Source organism: Scyliorhinus canicula, chromosome 6 (assembly GCF_902713615.1).
Source record: "Scyliorhinus canicula chromosome 6, sScyCan1.1, whole genome shotgun sequence".
Taxonomy (NCBI): domain Eukaryota; kingdom Metazoa; phylum Chordata; class Chondrichthyes; order Carcharhiniformes; family Scyliorhinidae; genus Scyliorhinus; species Scyliorhinus canicula.
This window is the reverse complement of record NC_052151.1, coordinates 182,905,791-182,921,176: the sequence shown is the minus strand read 5'-3', so window position 1 is coordinate 182,921,176 and position 15,386 is coordinate 182,905,791. Positions and strand designations below refer to the sequence as shown.

Here is a 15,386-nt window from a genome sequence, read left to right as displayed (position 1 = left end):
CGCTACCCTATCCCCGTAACCCAGTAACCCCACGTAATGTTTCTGGACACGAAGGGCAATTTAGCATGGTCAGTCCACCTAACCTGTACATCTTTGGATTGTGGGAGGACACTGGAACACCCGGAGGAAACCCACGCAGACACTGGGAGACAGTGACCCAAGCCGGGAATCAATCCTGAGATCCTGGAGCTGTGAAGCAACTGTGCTAACCACTGTGCCGTCCCATAAATAATCTTTATTGTCATAAGTAAGCTTACAAGTAATACTGCAATGAAGTTACTGTTAAAAGCCCCGCGTCGCCACATTCCGCCCCTGTTCGGGTTCACAGAGGGAAAATTCAGAATGTCCAAATTACCTAACGGCACGTCTTTCGGGACTTGTGGGAGGAAGCCGGAGCACCCGGAAGAAACCCACGCAGTCCCAGGGAGAACGTGCAGACCTCGCACAGGCAGTAACCCAAGCCAGGAATCGAACCTGGCACCCTGGCGCTGTGAAGCCATAGTCTTCACCACTATGCTACCAAGCTGGTTTTAGCATAGCCAATCCACCTAATCTGTACGTCTTTGGACTGTGGGAGGAAACTGGAGCACCCGGAGGAAACCCACACAAACACTGGGAGAATGTTCAAACTCCACACAGATAGTCACCCGAGGTTGGAATCGAACCCAGGTCCCTGCAGCTGAGGTAGCAGTGCTAACCACTGTGCCAATGTGTCTCCCCTAATGTCTCTGCCATTTCCTTAAGACTGCCAATGCCTGTAAGGGACCCAAGTTTACTCTAACTAATCTCTTCAATTTTGCTTTTACATACTATATTTGTGCCTCTAGCTGATGTAATCTCATCCTATTTTCACTGTTTAAAAATTAATTTCTTGGTCAGCATTTGCTGAATTCTAAAATCCTTCCAATCCTCAGGATTGTTATTCTTTTTGGCAACATTAGAAACCTCTTAATACTTAACTTCCTTTTTGAGTACAGACGGTTAAGAGATGATCTAATTATGGCGTTTAAGACAGTATAAGGAAATAGTTTCTATCTACCCAATTGCAGGGGAAATGTAGAAAAGGAGCTTAATGTTCAAATTAGAACTAGGTTGTGGAAACCTGGAATTCTTCTCAAAAATGCAAGGGTCACTTGAAAATCTCAAGACTAAGATTGATAGATTTTCATCGGATGTTAAGGGTCATGGAACCAAAGCGGGTAGGTAGAGAAAGACACAGGAAAAAATGGGATGTTGGAACATGATATGTGGGGTTCAAAGACTGCCTATGATTGTAAATTAAAAATGATCGAGTTACCTGACTAATTCTTTATTTGTAAGTATCTAGTTATGCAAAGGCCATAGAAGGCAGAGAGTAGCTTTAGAGAGGGTGCAGAGAGATTTACCAGGATGTTGCCTGTTATGGAGGGCATTAGCTATGAGGAGAGGTTGAATAAACTTGGTTTGTTCTCACTGGAACAAAGGAGGTTGAGGGGTGACCTGATAGAGGTCTACAAAATTATCAGGGGCACAGACAGAGTGGATAGTCAGAGACTTTTTCCCAGGGTAGAGGGGTCAATTTCTAAGGGGCATAGGTGTAGGTGTGATGGCCAAGGTTTAGAGGAGATCGACAAAGCAAATTTTTTACACAGAGGGTTAGTGGGTGCCTGGAACTTGCTGACGGAGGAGGTGGTGGAAGCAGGAATGATAGTGACATTTAAGGGACATCTTGACAAATACATGAATAGGATGGGATTAGAGGGATACAGACCCCGGGAGTGTAGGAGATTTTAGTTTAGACGGGCAGCATGGTTCGGCGTAGGCTTGGAGGGCTGAAGGGCCTGTTTGTGTGCTGTATTTTTCTTCTTTGAAAAGATACATTCCAGAGCAGTCACCCCTTGGATGTAGTTATTCACTGCTGTGGATATGGGAACGCAATAACTGAAATAGGTCATTCAACCCCTCGGGCCTATACCACTCTATTCAATCAGGCCATCACTCATCTGTACCTCTGTTCTGCTTAAATCCATGTCTCTCAATGCGCACATTTAATTGAAGTCTTATCATGCTCCGAAATGAAAGCTTTAATTGACCTGTCATTAGTTTAGGGGGAAAGAATTCCAGATTTCGCTTGCTTTTGGAGTAAAAATGGTTCCATGATATATACTAATCACAAAGGACTGCAGTCATGACAAAATGCTTCAAATTGTAAGTTCTGCCTAAAATAGACTTCTCACAAACTCTTATCTTTGCCTGCTTGGACTTCAAAGGCAAGAATACAAAGAAAACATAGTGTTTATGTTTTTAGAGTTTGTTTCAAGAGGAATAGCTGTTTTCATTGAATACGTCATGAAATATTTGTCCTGAAGGAATTGTCAAGCAGAAAGAAGGAAATAACTTGTATTTATATAGTGCCTGTCACAATGTTAGGATACTCGGTAGCCTATGAAGCATTTTTGAGATGTAATTGCTGTCATTCTTTTCTATTCCAGCACCAAGTCTTTCCAGGATCTTCCACAACCCCCTCCTATTGATCTTCTGTTCCCTGCCTCAGCAACCTCATCCAAAAAAAATCTGGTTCAATATGCATTTTGTTTTCTTTTTTTAATATTTAGAGTACCCAATTCACTTTTTTTCCAATTAAGGAGCAATTTAATGTGGCCAATCCACCTACCCAGCACATTTTTGGGTTGTAGGTACGAAACCCACTCAAACCCGGGGAGAATGTGCAAACTCCACACGGACAGTGACCCAGAGTCGGGATTGAACCTGGGACCTCAGCGCCGTGAGGTAGCAGTGCTAACCACTGTGCCACCGTGCTGTCCTCGGTTCAACATGCATGCTGATAACACCCAACTTTCGACCCGTGCATTGTCTCTGATCTGTTATGTTGCTTGCCTGACATCCAATCCTGAGTGAGCAGATATTTCTTCCAACTGAATATTGGGAAGACAAATAAATGGCATTGTCTTCAGCCTCACCAAAAATTCTACTCTCTCGCCACTTATTCCACTTTTCCACTGCCCAATGCCTCGGGTGGAAACAGATGGTTCATAACATTGTCATCCCGCTTAATCTTGAGCTGAGCTTTTAACTTTATTCCTCACTAGGCTGGTTTACTTCGACCTCAGTAACATGCGCGCCTTTGCCTCAGCTCATTTATTGACGGTTTAAAAACCTCATCCATGCCTTTGTCACCTTGAGACTATTAAAATACTCCCATGGCTGACCTTCCACAAACGTGAAATTATCTGAAGCTCTCCTATCTGTATCCTTACTTTCACCGAATCTTGTTCACCCAGAACCCCTGTGCTTGCTGACCTACATTGAGTATTGATCCAGCAATGTTTTGATTTAAAAGTTCTCATTCTCCTTTCAAATCTCTCCACGGCCTCAGCCCCCCTACCCCACGCATCACTATGATGTCTTAGCCCGACATCCCTCTGTAGTCCTACTTCTTCCTGTTCTAATGTTATCCTGTTGGCTCCGTGTTGATTTGTGTCTGTTTGCCCCCTCCGAGAAAGGGCTTTTGGAGAGACCGCAACAGAATCTGGAGAGATTCTAGGCACCAGTCGGATTATTGAAAGATAGCTTAACCCCTCAATTTTTTGCCGATAGTATATTAGTTATAATAAGCCCTCTTCAGCATACACTCATTAGGCTAATTGAGAGGTTTTTGCATTGGAACTGTGGTTACTCACAACTCGTGTTCTGACTTTGTGAACTTCTACACTGATCAAATTTCAAACTCACCAAATTTCTCCCATTAATAAGTTCGACGGAGAGAGACTGGGTTAAACAGAGCAGAGAAGCAGGAATGATGAGATTGGGGTCTAGGATCCAAGGCAGTTGCAGCAAATGGCAAGAGTTTTCTTTGCTTACGAGCAGCAGCTAATCAATTTCTTCCATAGTTAACTTGAAGATATTGAATGGCAGAAGATTAATTTAACTTAAATGCAGGAACTGATGAGCCTGGAGCATCCGCAAGAGTTCAACCCAGATAACAGCTTAATTTGGGCAGTACATTCAATTATCGCAAAAGGTTGTGGAAATGTAAATGCTAGGGGATAGCACCTAAAAGCAGTTTACCCTCGAGCATTCCATAACTTCACCTTAGCAAAATTAAGTGTTTGGTGCAATGGACTGATTGCCCAGCAAAAAAAGATGTTCCTGAAATTTGAGATTAGTTGGAGACCAACGATTGGGAAACATGGTGAATGAGATCATAGTCAAGCTTGTAGATGGACATTGGGCAAAATGACCACCTAACATGAATTAGGCACTATAACGTGGAAAATGTTTCACCAAAGAATAAATAATGTGAGGCCAGCCTATCGTTTTGTGAGTCACATAACTTTCTGTTTAGCTATCTAAACCCAAGAATTTGCCCGCAGTTTGGAATAGAGTCCCAGTTGTTTTTATTTGAAAATGTTGTTACCTTTTCCCCGAGCATTCTCCCATTGGGGTTTATCTTCAGTTCTCCCTGTTATTCTATCCAACAAACATTGCAACATACCATGTTATGGAGTCGGGTTGTTTACTGAGCAATCGAACTGTTTTGGAGAAAGCGAACATTATGTATGAGCCTAAATTCACTGGGGTTTAGAAGACTGAGAGGTGATCTTTTTGAAACATAACATTCCTAAAGGATTAGGTTGACTGAGAGGGTGTTTCCCTTGTGCGAGTTCAAAATTAGGGATCAGAGTCATAGAATAAGTGATAAGTACTGATCTGAGAAAGTTCTTCACTCAAGGGTTTGTGAATCCCTAGAGCTTTGGATGCTCACTCAATAAATATGCTCAAGTCAAAGGATTACGCACTGTGGCAGAGAAGCTTGATTGTCCTATTTCTTGTGTTCTAACTCCATGTTAATCATTTCAATTAAAGTGCTTGCGAGGCAGATAATAAATATAGGTTGACTATAAACGAAGAATGCTTATCTTATGAACTGAATGGAACTAATGGATATTAGTTGTAAAGTAATAGTCAGGATAGGGTGGCTCAGAGATGAAGGGCGCAAGCTTGTGGTGGAGGAATAGATGCTGTACATACTGTTTTTAAATAGGTTCTGTATATTCAAGAGGTGGATGTTAACCAGCTGGAGGAAGTGCATAGAGAAATAGAGGCTACTCAAACTTTAAGGTCAGTGTTGTAGTGTTTTTCTATTACAAGAAATAATTACAAGAGGCTCAGGTACAGAATGATTGTTTATTAGCCAACGCATTGGGAGAGCACAACCTCCGAGAAGGACCTCTGGAGCTTACTCTCCCCAACTAAGAAATTGAGTAACATTTATATATTGCAGGTCACGTAGGCAAATACATTGCTCACATTTGAGCATTGTCTGGTTAAAAACTTTACATTAAACAAGTTGCAGATGCGCATCCAGGCAGAGTGAGTATTAGCTACCCTGATCTTTCTATGGCTCTTACTCCGATCTCTTTACTTGTTAGAACTGTTAAACCAGAAACACGTTGTTGGCACTTATCCTGATTTTTCACAGATGGTGTCTAGAAACCATCACTGGTCACTAAGAACCAGTTCGACTGAAAACATATTTGTTGACCCATTATCCTGGCTTGTGCATTCAGCTGGCATCGTTTATGTCCTTTTTGCCACATCAGATTGACCATTTTGTGGAATTATTCTCTACTGTTTTAATCTATTATACTGCACTATACAAGTTCCAAAAGTCCCTACGGCCCCCTTTTTAAAATAAATTTAGAATATCCAATTATTTTTGGGTCTTTTTCAAATTTAGCGTGGCCAATCCACCTAACCTGCACATCTTTGGGTTTTGGGGGTGAAACCCAAGCAGACATGGCCTACAACCCTTTTAATAGACTAATTATTGATTGTCCTAATAAATCATTGTTAGTAAACCCTATTAATTTGCCTCCCACCTACAGCCAGCATAAACCGTCGCCTAATGGTTTTATGTCCGGGGAATTCTGATTGTAGAAATAATGGGAGGCTTTGTTAATTTTCCAAAATTATACAGAAAAGCAAATTGTGCCAGAAGACTAGAAAGTAACAGATGTCACTCTTCAAAATAAGTAAGAATTAGATAAGAATATGTGCCTTGGTCTTTCGTAAGATATTGATTAACTGCTTGACATGATACAAGATTAAATTACTAAAACTTTGGAGAGATGGAAACTGATCAATGTTGGTTTTCACGGGTTTCTACGGCATAAGTTCACACTTGACTAACCTTTATAGAATTCTTTGAACTAAGGAGCAAAGTGAGGTAAAGAAAATTTTAATTTTGTGTCCTTAGTAGTGATATGCAAACATAATGAGGAAATTTTGAATTAATACACAATTTTAATTAGGCTGCAGTTGGAGTAATATGTGGTGTTTCCTCCTCCTCCCCCCACCCCGTTCTAGGAAGGCAATAAAAATAATGTAAAGAGTACATTGAGTGGGCTGCAATGGTAGCTGGTATTGAGCAGTTTTTCTTAATTGCTACAATGTCCTTTCAGAGCTATCCCTCTTAGTCAGTTACAAATATTGTTTCCTAATTGCCTAAATTTGCAGATAACGTGGTAGTTGAGCAGCCTGCATACATTCTGCGTTTGTTGCTTACTGGCAGTAACTGAGTGCTACATAACAGTAGTTTGTAACGTTTTTAAAAATCTTTAAATATCCACTGATAAGTCTCCTGCCTTCCAGGTGAGCAGATTGAACGAGCCAGACGCCTACAGAGCAAGATGACAACCAACTTGATTATGGCCAAGGATCGTCTGGAGTTGCTGGGTGTGTACTGTGCAAAATAATGATTTATCTGTCAGTGACTGGAAGTTTATAAATATAATTCTTTTTATACATTACTTTAATTGAGGTTAGGTTGAATACACTAGACTTGTGTACCAGTGAATATCAAGAGGTGTATGAGGGAGAAGATTAAAGGATCTGTTGGGGTAAATGACAAGAAACTATTTCCTTTCATAAAAGTATATCCACTTGTCCGTTTTGTGATTCTAGTCCCAGACCAAAGTGGTTAGCTCTTAGTCACACACCTAAGTGGCCCTGCAACACACTCTTGCTAATGTTCAGCTGTTAGTCTGCTTATTTTCTTCTTTGGTTCACAATGACGTGCTTCAAGCAAGCATTTTATGATTGAGTATATAGAACAGACTATTCATATGCAACACAGCTTAGGTAATTGACTTGTCCTGTACCCAAAGAATGATTTTCAGTTTCTAGTTCTATCTATCGTGCCCTCGGGGCGAGTTGAAAACCATGCTCCTTTTATACACCATATGTTGCCTACGTTGCAGGTACATGTCTCAGACAGGACCACATTGGCATTTCTGTTCGTGAATCCCTCAAGCAGTCTACTTGCATAAATAGTTGTTTGCACAAAAGCTACTTCCCTCAGACTACCCCTTCTGACTTGACTGTTCTTGAATCTTTTGAAAAGTTGGTTTTCTTAGACATTATCTTTCTATATTACAGTGAATAGATTGCTCTGCCTAAGTTTATTAAATTAGTGCCCATAATTTCACCATAATTATTCGTAGCTAACTTCATTAATGTTTCTTATTGGGTGGCACGGTGCAGTGGTTAGCAGTGCTGCCTCATGACGCTGAGGTCACAGGTTTGATCCTGGCCCCAGGTCACTATCCGTGTGGCGTTTGCACATTCTCTCTGAATGGGTTTCACCCCACAAACCAAAAGATGTGCAGGTAGGTGGATTGGCCACTCTAAATTGCCCAGAGCTGGAAAAAAATAATTGGGCTCTCTAATTTTTTTTAAAAATTAAAAAATTTACTCTTTCTTATTCTTTCCACAAACAATTATTGTGGATAACGCATTTAAAGAAAAGGTCAAGCCATATTTTCTTCTCGTGATACTTGAGCCATTCTGTTTATCTTGGCAGGCCTGTTGCTTCTGGTTTCAAGGATACAATTGACCCTAACTCCAAGATATGCAACATATAAAACCCTCCAGGGTACCCCCACAGCTCGCATCCTGAAATGGATGTGAAATTTAAAAATAAATGAGCAAGAACAGTTGACTCCTGTCTCGCTCATCTCTTGTCAGTTTTCTAATCTTCCGTACAACAAGCTGTGACCAGCAGTAAGGGGAAGTGGGAGAAGCTTCCTGATGATCATATTTTCAACCTTTTTGGTTCTTTGCATTATTTGTTAATCACATCATGATCTTTAAATCAACAGTTGTCTGAAGCAAGAGTAAAAATGATACAAGGAAGTTATTTGCTAAAGGGAGCTTTGAAAGTAACTTCAGGAGGAAGAGAAACTGAATTAGCATGTGAAAATGAAAATGAAAATCGCTTGTCACGAGTAGGCTTCAATGAAGTTACTGTGAAAAGCCCCTAGTCGCCACAGTACACAAAACCTGGTGCAAAAGTAGTAGATTAATCTTTTGTGCGATTTTAAGTCTCGGAGCTGGAGAGATTTGTTGTACTGTAGAACTAATTTATTTGTCTTGGCGATGTCAGCGATCTGCAGCATCGACTGTGTAGCAAACTATAATGGCAACTGGTGCTTTCAAGACTGAAACCAACCTTTTTGTTGGGAATGTATGCCTGTCGAGCCTGTTCCACCATTATAGTGGACCACGCCTCTTCTGAATTGTAAATCCATCCCCTCGCCTCGCTTCTGTAACCTTTAAACCTTTTGTCTGCGAAAAGTCTGTCTATCTCAATTTTGAAATTCTTAATTGATCCACTTTTTTGGAAGGGGGTTGGGTGAGCAGGGGGAGAGATTTCCTTGTATGACAAAATGCTTCCTGATATCCTAAATGGCCTGGAGCTACATTTAAGGCTATATATCCTCCTTTTTCTGGGCTTTCTCACCAGAGGAAATAATTTTTGCCTTGTCTATCTGTCAACTTCTTAAATCATTTTAACTGTAACAATTATATTGCACCTTTATTCTTCAGTACTTTGCCCCCTCTGGAGAATGAAATCCTTGCCAAGCAATTTTTTACATCTCGCTCCCCATCCCAACCCCACACTTTCCTTGTTCATTCCTAGACTGTTTACCTTTCTGACTTAATATTTGCAGGTTATGCTCCCATGGGGTATATTCTGCAGAAAGTCTGTTTCTGATTTTAATAATATCACAACCTCCCAAATTTTCAATATTTTCAAAATATTCTGTTTATATTGAAAAAACTTTTTTAAAAAATAAGCAAAATATGACAGAGTCACATGAGAAAATATTTGGGCAGATGGCCAATTGCTTCACCAAAGAAATGGACTTCAAGGTCCATCTTAAAGGAGGAAAGCAAAGTAGAGATGGAGAGCTTGGAGAGGGAATTCTGAAGGCATCAATGTTGGAGATGTGGAAATGAGGGATACTCAAGACGATCAGAATGGAGGGATTGTAGAGCTATGGGATGGCTATATGACAGGACATTACAAAATAGGAAGGAGTCAACCCAGAGAAGGATTTGAAAACTAGGAGAATTCAAAAATTGCTGCATTGCTTATTCAGGAGCCAGAGTAGGTCAGCAAACATAGGGGTGATGGATGAATGGTGCGAGTAGGGCAACACGATGACCTTCAGTTTACGGAGAGTAGAATTTGGGAGACTGGCCATGAGTACAGTAAAAGAAGCAAACCTGGAGGTAACATGGCATGGATGAAGGCCTCAGTGGCAAATGAGGTGAGGCGGGCAGAATTGGCCGATAACAGAGGTGGAAATATTGGTCCTTGATGACGACATCAACGTGTGATGTCCCGGTGTCCAATATGACATCCAGCTTGCAAACATTTAGTTCAGCCTTTCCCAGTTAGGGAGAAGGATTGGAGTCAGTGATGAGACGTGGAGTTGTGGGATCTGCAAACAACGGCTTCAGTCTTCCGAACGTTTAATTAGTTTAGAAACAGCAGCGGATCGAACGATCTAGTGAACTAAAACTAGGGATCATCAGCATGCACGTGGAAACTGATGTGTTTTTGGATGACCAACACATTTATTGCTGGCTAACTAAGGTATCTAGGTGCTGAACGTCTATTTATAAAGGTGGGGTGTCAGTTGATGGTCATTAATTTAAGTTTGTTTATACTGATGTTTTGTGTACTTGGGTACCAGCCAGTATTGATCACTCAATCAACATCACTAAAACATCTGGTCATAACAGCAATATGATAGTGAGAGCTTGGCGTGCTCTCAACTGTGACTCCACTTCAGAAGCACTTGGTTGGCGCTAAAGTGGTTTGGCATGTATTGTGTCCTACGTTTATGTAGAGCCTTTTCTGGCTTCGGGATATCCCAAAGTGCTCTGCAGTCAAGGTTGGGAAAATCTTGCAAGGCAGTAGAATGGCAAAACTCCCAAGTATTCCAGGTTTGGGTCTTTATCACAAGTTGTCAATTCATAGAATTTACAGTGCAGAAGGACACCATTCGGCCCATCGAGTCTGCACCGGCTCTTGGAAAGAGCACCCTATCCAAGCCCATACCTCCACCCTATCCCCATAACCCAGTAAACCCACCCAACACGAAGGGCTATTTTGGACACTAAGGGCAATTTAGCATGGCCAATCCACCTAACTTGCACATCTTTGGACTGTGGGAGGAAACCGGAGCACCCGGAGGAAACCTGCACACACACACTGGGAGAACGTGCAGACTCCACACACTGTGACCCAAGCCGGGAATCGAACCTGGGACGCTGGAGCTGTGATGCAATTGTGCTAACCACTATGCTACCATGCTGCCCAATTGTGGAAACATTGGCCTCTTTCCTTGCAGCACTGCTAATATTGTTGTCTCCAAATCTTTTACCTTATTGACTTGCCTGGTACAGGCAAAGTGGTGTTGTAGAACCTGTTTCTGATAGACTTTTAAAATAAAATTACAAGTGCTTTTGTTATAGAACATAGAACAGTACATCACAGAACAGGCCCTTCGGCCCTCGATGTTGTGCCGAGCAATGATCACCCTACTCAAACCCACGTATCCACCCTATACCCGTAACAATTTAACAAAATTGGCTAAATTGAAAGTGTCTAAGCAGCCTTAAAGTTCTCCACCTTTGTTTTCTTGGTTTGTTAAAGGAGAGCTTGTGATGGGGGTAAACTAGTGAAATGCTTCAGGAAATTTCAGACAAGGATGGCTAAATTCAGAAGAGGATGAGAAATTTGCATTAAAGTATTAAAAAATTAAATAAAGTAAAGCTCTTTAATATCCCATCCCTGTTTAATGAGACACAAGGAAACATACATTTAGGTCAGTATGTCAAAACTGCACTCCAGTTGAGTAATAACTCTTGATATATAGGCCCCGGTGCAGTGCTTTGAAAAATAGCCATTTCCTCGGGCTGCTTCATTTATCCATTATCTGCAATTAAACTTGCAGATCCAGTGCCAGATCACTACACTACATGAAGATGAAAGGTGGTTAAAGTGGTAATAAGCTCAAGCATTGAAGCATGCAACAAAGCTAAACCTGCAGCTTGTGTTGCTTTTACATTTTAAAAAAAAAAATCCAATCGTAAGCGTTTAAAAAAAAAATTGATTGTAGTGAGTATACAGAACTGCAAGGGTGTTGAATAATTGCTGTGTTTACAGAAAAGCAGCATCCAATTTTGTTTCCGGACATTAGTTCTGATTTGGATTTCTGAAGTAAGGTCCTCAAAAAGAAAAAAAATACTTTCAGCCATTTCCTGAACTGCTGGATACATGCAGAACTTTTCATTCCATATTTTTCTACGCTGCCTTAAAGGCAAAGTGGTGAACAGCTATTTCTCCACGTACATTAAGTTTTGACCCCTGTAAGTGCTATTATTTCCTACTCGATCCAAGAGACCATTCCTGGGATGTGGGTGACGCTTGCGAGGGCAGTATTTATTATCCCTGAGAACGGGGCAGTGGGCCATCTTGAGCAGCTGCAGTCCAAGTGCTGAAGGTACCATCCTATTGGGGAAGGGAGTTCAGGTTTAGGACCTCACGACAATTAAATAATTAAATCCCAACCAATGACCAATGTGTTTAGAATTGTAGAAGATGGAGTTGGGAATGAGCGAAGTCAACCCAGGGATGGATGGGACCAGTTTACCTCAAATTAAATAAAGGTGTTTTTACACAAACCTTGAGAGGCGATGGTGATAAACTTTCAGCATTTAATTAGCCCTGGAACTGGGTTTAAAAAACCATTTTCTTCAGTGTGATTTAGTGAACCCACGTGGAATTGACTGTCAGGATATATAATAATGGGTTGGAAATGATGTGACATCCTCTGATTTTCTTACCTTGACTTGTTCCAAAGCTCTTCAACACCTTTTCCCTAAATCTGGATGAATGGTGTTCTTCAAAAGGAAATGCAGGTTCATTGACCAGAATGGTGTGAAAGCACGCATCCAAATTTGCACTTTAATTTGGCACATTATCCATGCAGTTCAAAATTCTATAACACAATCTATTTAACTTGTTTGCTCTGTCTGTACTTATTTTCTTTTTTGTTGTTGTTTGTGCCCACTTATTGTGTTGTATAGAGCAGATGCTAGCATGTGCGAGGTTTTCCAAGCCCGAGAGGGAGGTGTGTAGAGACAACTCAGGCCCGCCGTGCCCTAGTGCACGGATCCAGTCAGGTGGGTTTCCTCTGCTCAACAAAACCATGGCTTTATTAGATGGCAACCATTTGGTTTAATAAAGAATATGTACACATATATTTTCCTAGAAATTTCAGCTGCCTTGTGAACAGATTGTAAACCAAGTGCTCCATGGTTAAGGGATGACTCCCGTTGGTCAACTTGCCAATGTCGTGCTCAAAAGGAGTGACGTCACACCCAAGGTGAATGAATGATGGTGGTGTGGTGTTGGTGCTAATTTTCTCCCATCCGCAATTCCTTTGCCTGTGGTGCTGTGCCAGGCATATTGGATTGACGAATTAACCCTCATAGTTCAAGTATTGTGAGGATGAGTGGTTGTGAGAAAACCAGATGGCTGTTGCTGCTTTGGTCTTGAAGGTCCTGTGGTGGCTGGTGTGAATCGCCTGTTTGTGGAGATTCAATACGGACATTCAAAAAGGGTTTTTATTCAATAAATGAGGAGAAATTGACTCCAGTGACAAAGGATCAGTAACTAGAGGACCCAGATTTAAGGTGAAAATAATCACTTTTGCATAGCATGTCACGAACTGGAATGCACTGCCTGAAAGGGTGATGGAAGCAGATTCAATGGTAAATTTCAAAAAGGGATGGTAGTATTGTGGTTGTTATTGGACTAGTAACCCAGAGAGACCTGAACAAACAATCTTGAGACGTTCATTCAAATCCCATCATAGTAGCTGGGGAATTTAAATTCCATTAATAAATCTGGAATAAAAAGCTGGTATCCTTAATTGTGACCACATAACGATTGGATTGTCATTTAAAAACCCATGTGGCTCACTAATGCCCTAAAGGGAAAGAAATTTGCTGCCTTTTTACTGGTCTGACCTTGTGGTCGACTCTTAATTGACCTCTGAAAAGGCTTAACAAGCTACACGGTTAAGGACAATTAGGGATTTGCAATAAATGCTGGCCTTGCCACTGACTCTGCAACCCGTAATTGGATATGTGCTTAAAGAAGAGGAAATTGTAGGGTGACAGGAAAAGTGCAGTGTGGTCGACTAATTGGATAACTCTTTCAAATTGTTTGCACAAGCATAATAGTCCAGAAAGCCGCCTCCTGAGCTATAAGTTTTAATAGTTCTATATTTCAGTGTCTATGGGTTTCAGTTATGTCGGACCATTTGGCATTCTATTTATTCTTTAACTTTAGGCATAGCATGTGTGTATATATTTTGGGCATGTGTATATGGATTAAATGTTTGGTATTAATTACTGAGACAAGCTCCACAGACTGACCAGAAAACTGAATGAGTAGCTAAGTCTCTCTCTTTGTTTTTAAAGCCAGACTTTTGAGCTTAACTTTTTTTCAATAAATCAGCCAGCACTATTTTCAAGTGGTAAACATCTTGTGGATTCTACAATTTAGAGAAACCCCTTTACCTCTCACTGAGGCAGTGTGTGATTTGCAAAGTAATTACAAGTACAGGGCTCCAGGGAGATACTGCATGGCTAGATTATACTGTTGGAACAAAATTGTTGCAGGTAAATTGCCAGGAAAGGTCATTCAAGTGGAAATGGGTTCAAAAGACTGTTGGCCAACGGTCAAGAAAGAAAAAGGATTGAAGAATGTGCTGAAACAGCCAGTGTTACTGAACTCATCCAGCAGTGTAAGAAAGGGTACATAACTGGATGATGTCCATTAGCAGAGTTGAAAGAGGGGAGGCAAGACTAGTTGAAGGTGTTCACTGTCCATCCAAACAATTCCATGTTATAAACAAAATGGTTATCATGGATACCAGAGTTGAATAATGGGAGTTTTAATGTCCACCTCCTCCAGCCGTGCAGCTCTATCCTCTCCTGCTGTTTGCTGACTCCGCTCTTATGTGCAGGTTCCTTCATGTCAGCATCAGTGAATCACCTCAACCTTACTGTCTCATTCTCTTTCATTAAATCTCTCCTTTGTCACCACCTTCCCCTGTAACACCTTCAGAGGCTATGGTTTAGTCCCAACTCTAACTCTCAGGAAGAGAAGATGCATCATTTCCCTTTCTCCTTTGATGCACCCAGGGAAGAAGTCAAAAGCGAGAGTGGCTGCTGCTTTCACTCTGTTGTCTTGGGATAAGCATTTCTTCACTGAGATCATGATTGAGGTTCCAACGGTAGAGGTTGAACACTGAGCAGTGGAGGCTGTAAGGAAGCAGGTTAAAGGACTCCCCCGATTTCAGTACACCTTTTAAATTAGTTTCATAAATTGGAAATGGTGTGAAAATAAGTGAGTGATTTAATCATTCTGTATGGTTGTATTCTCTCATACCGTTTCCTTTTATATGCAATGTCAATCTTAATTAACACAAACTTTGCATTTATCTAGCAGTTTTCCTGAATTAAGGATTTCCAAATCAATTTACAACCATTGAAGTAGTTTTGTAGTCCCATATACTTTTCTAACTACACTTTTTCCTCCACCTTCAAAAATCTATGTGCATGAACCTTCAGGTGCCTCTGTCTCTGCACATGCTTTAAAGCAACATTTTCTGTCCCCATTTCTCCTGCCAAAATGCATAACTGCACACTTCTCTATATTAAATTCCACCTGCCACTTGTCTGCCTACTCGGCTAGCTACGTCATATTTTAAATGACAATGTCCTTCCTAATCAGTACTGTGGTCCCAGCTCCCTTTGTTTTAGTCCTTAGTAAATTTTTATGTCCAATCTTTGAAGATTAGTTTGTTAGCACCAGCTTTAGCTCCCGATGTTCGTGAACTGCAGATCTTCTCTAGTGTACACCCTCACTTGATTTGGTATGAAGATAATGTCGATCTTGCGATGTTCCCAGGTTTGATTCTTCTGTTTGATTTTCTTTCCTAAAAGGAAATTTA

At 41.0% G+C, this 15,386-nt stretch overlaps 1 protein-coding gene across 2 annotated transcripts in view; it reads left to right on the top strand.

Annotated features, from left to right (window-relative positions):
- The window catches only part of spast (spastin), an 82,369-nt gene that overhangs the window by 6,870 nt on the left and 60,113 nt on the right, over positions 1–15,386 (top strand). The window contains exons 3-4 of one of the 2 annotated variants that reach the window (XM_038800591.1): positions 6,655–6,738; positions 12,448–12,543. In XM_038800591.1, coding sequence (XP_038656519.1) covers positions 6,655–6,738; positions 12,448–12,543 — 180 coding nt within the window. The remainder of the gene's footprint in view (positions 1–6,654; positions 6,739–12,447; positions 12,544–15,386) is intronic. The other variant, XM_038800592.1, reaches the window with a different exon arrangement.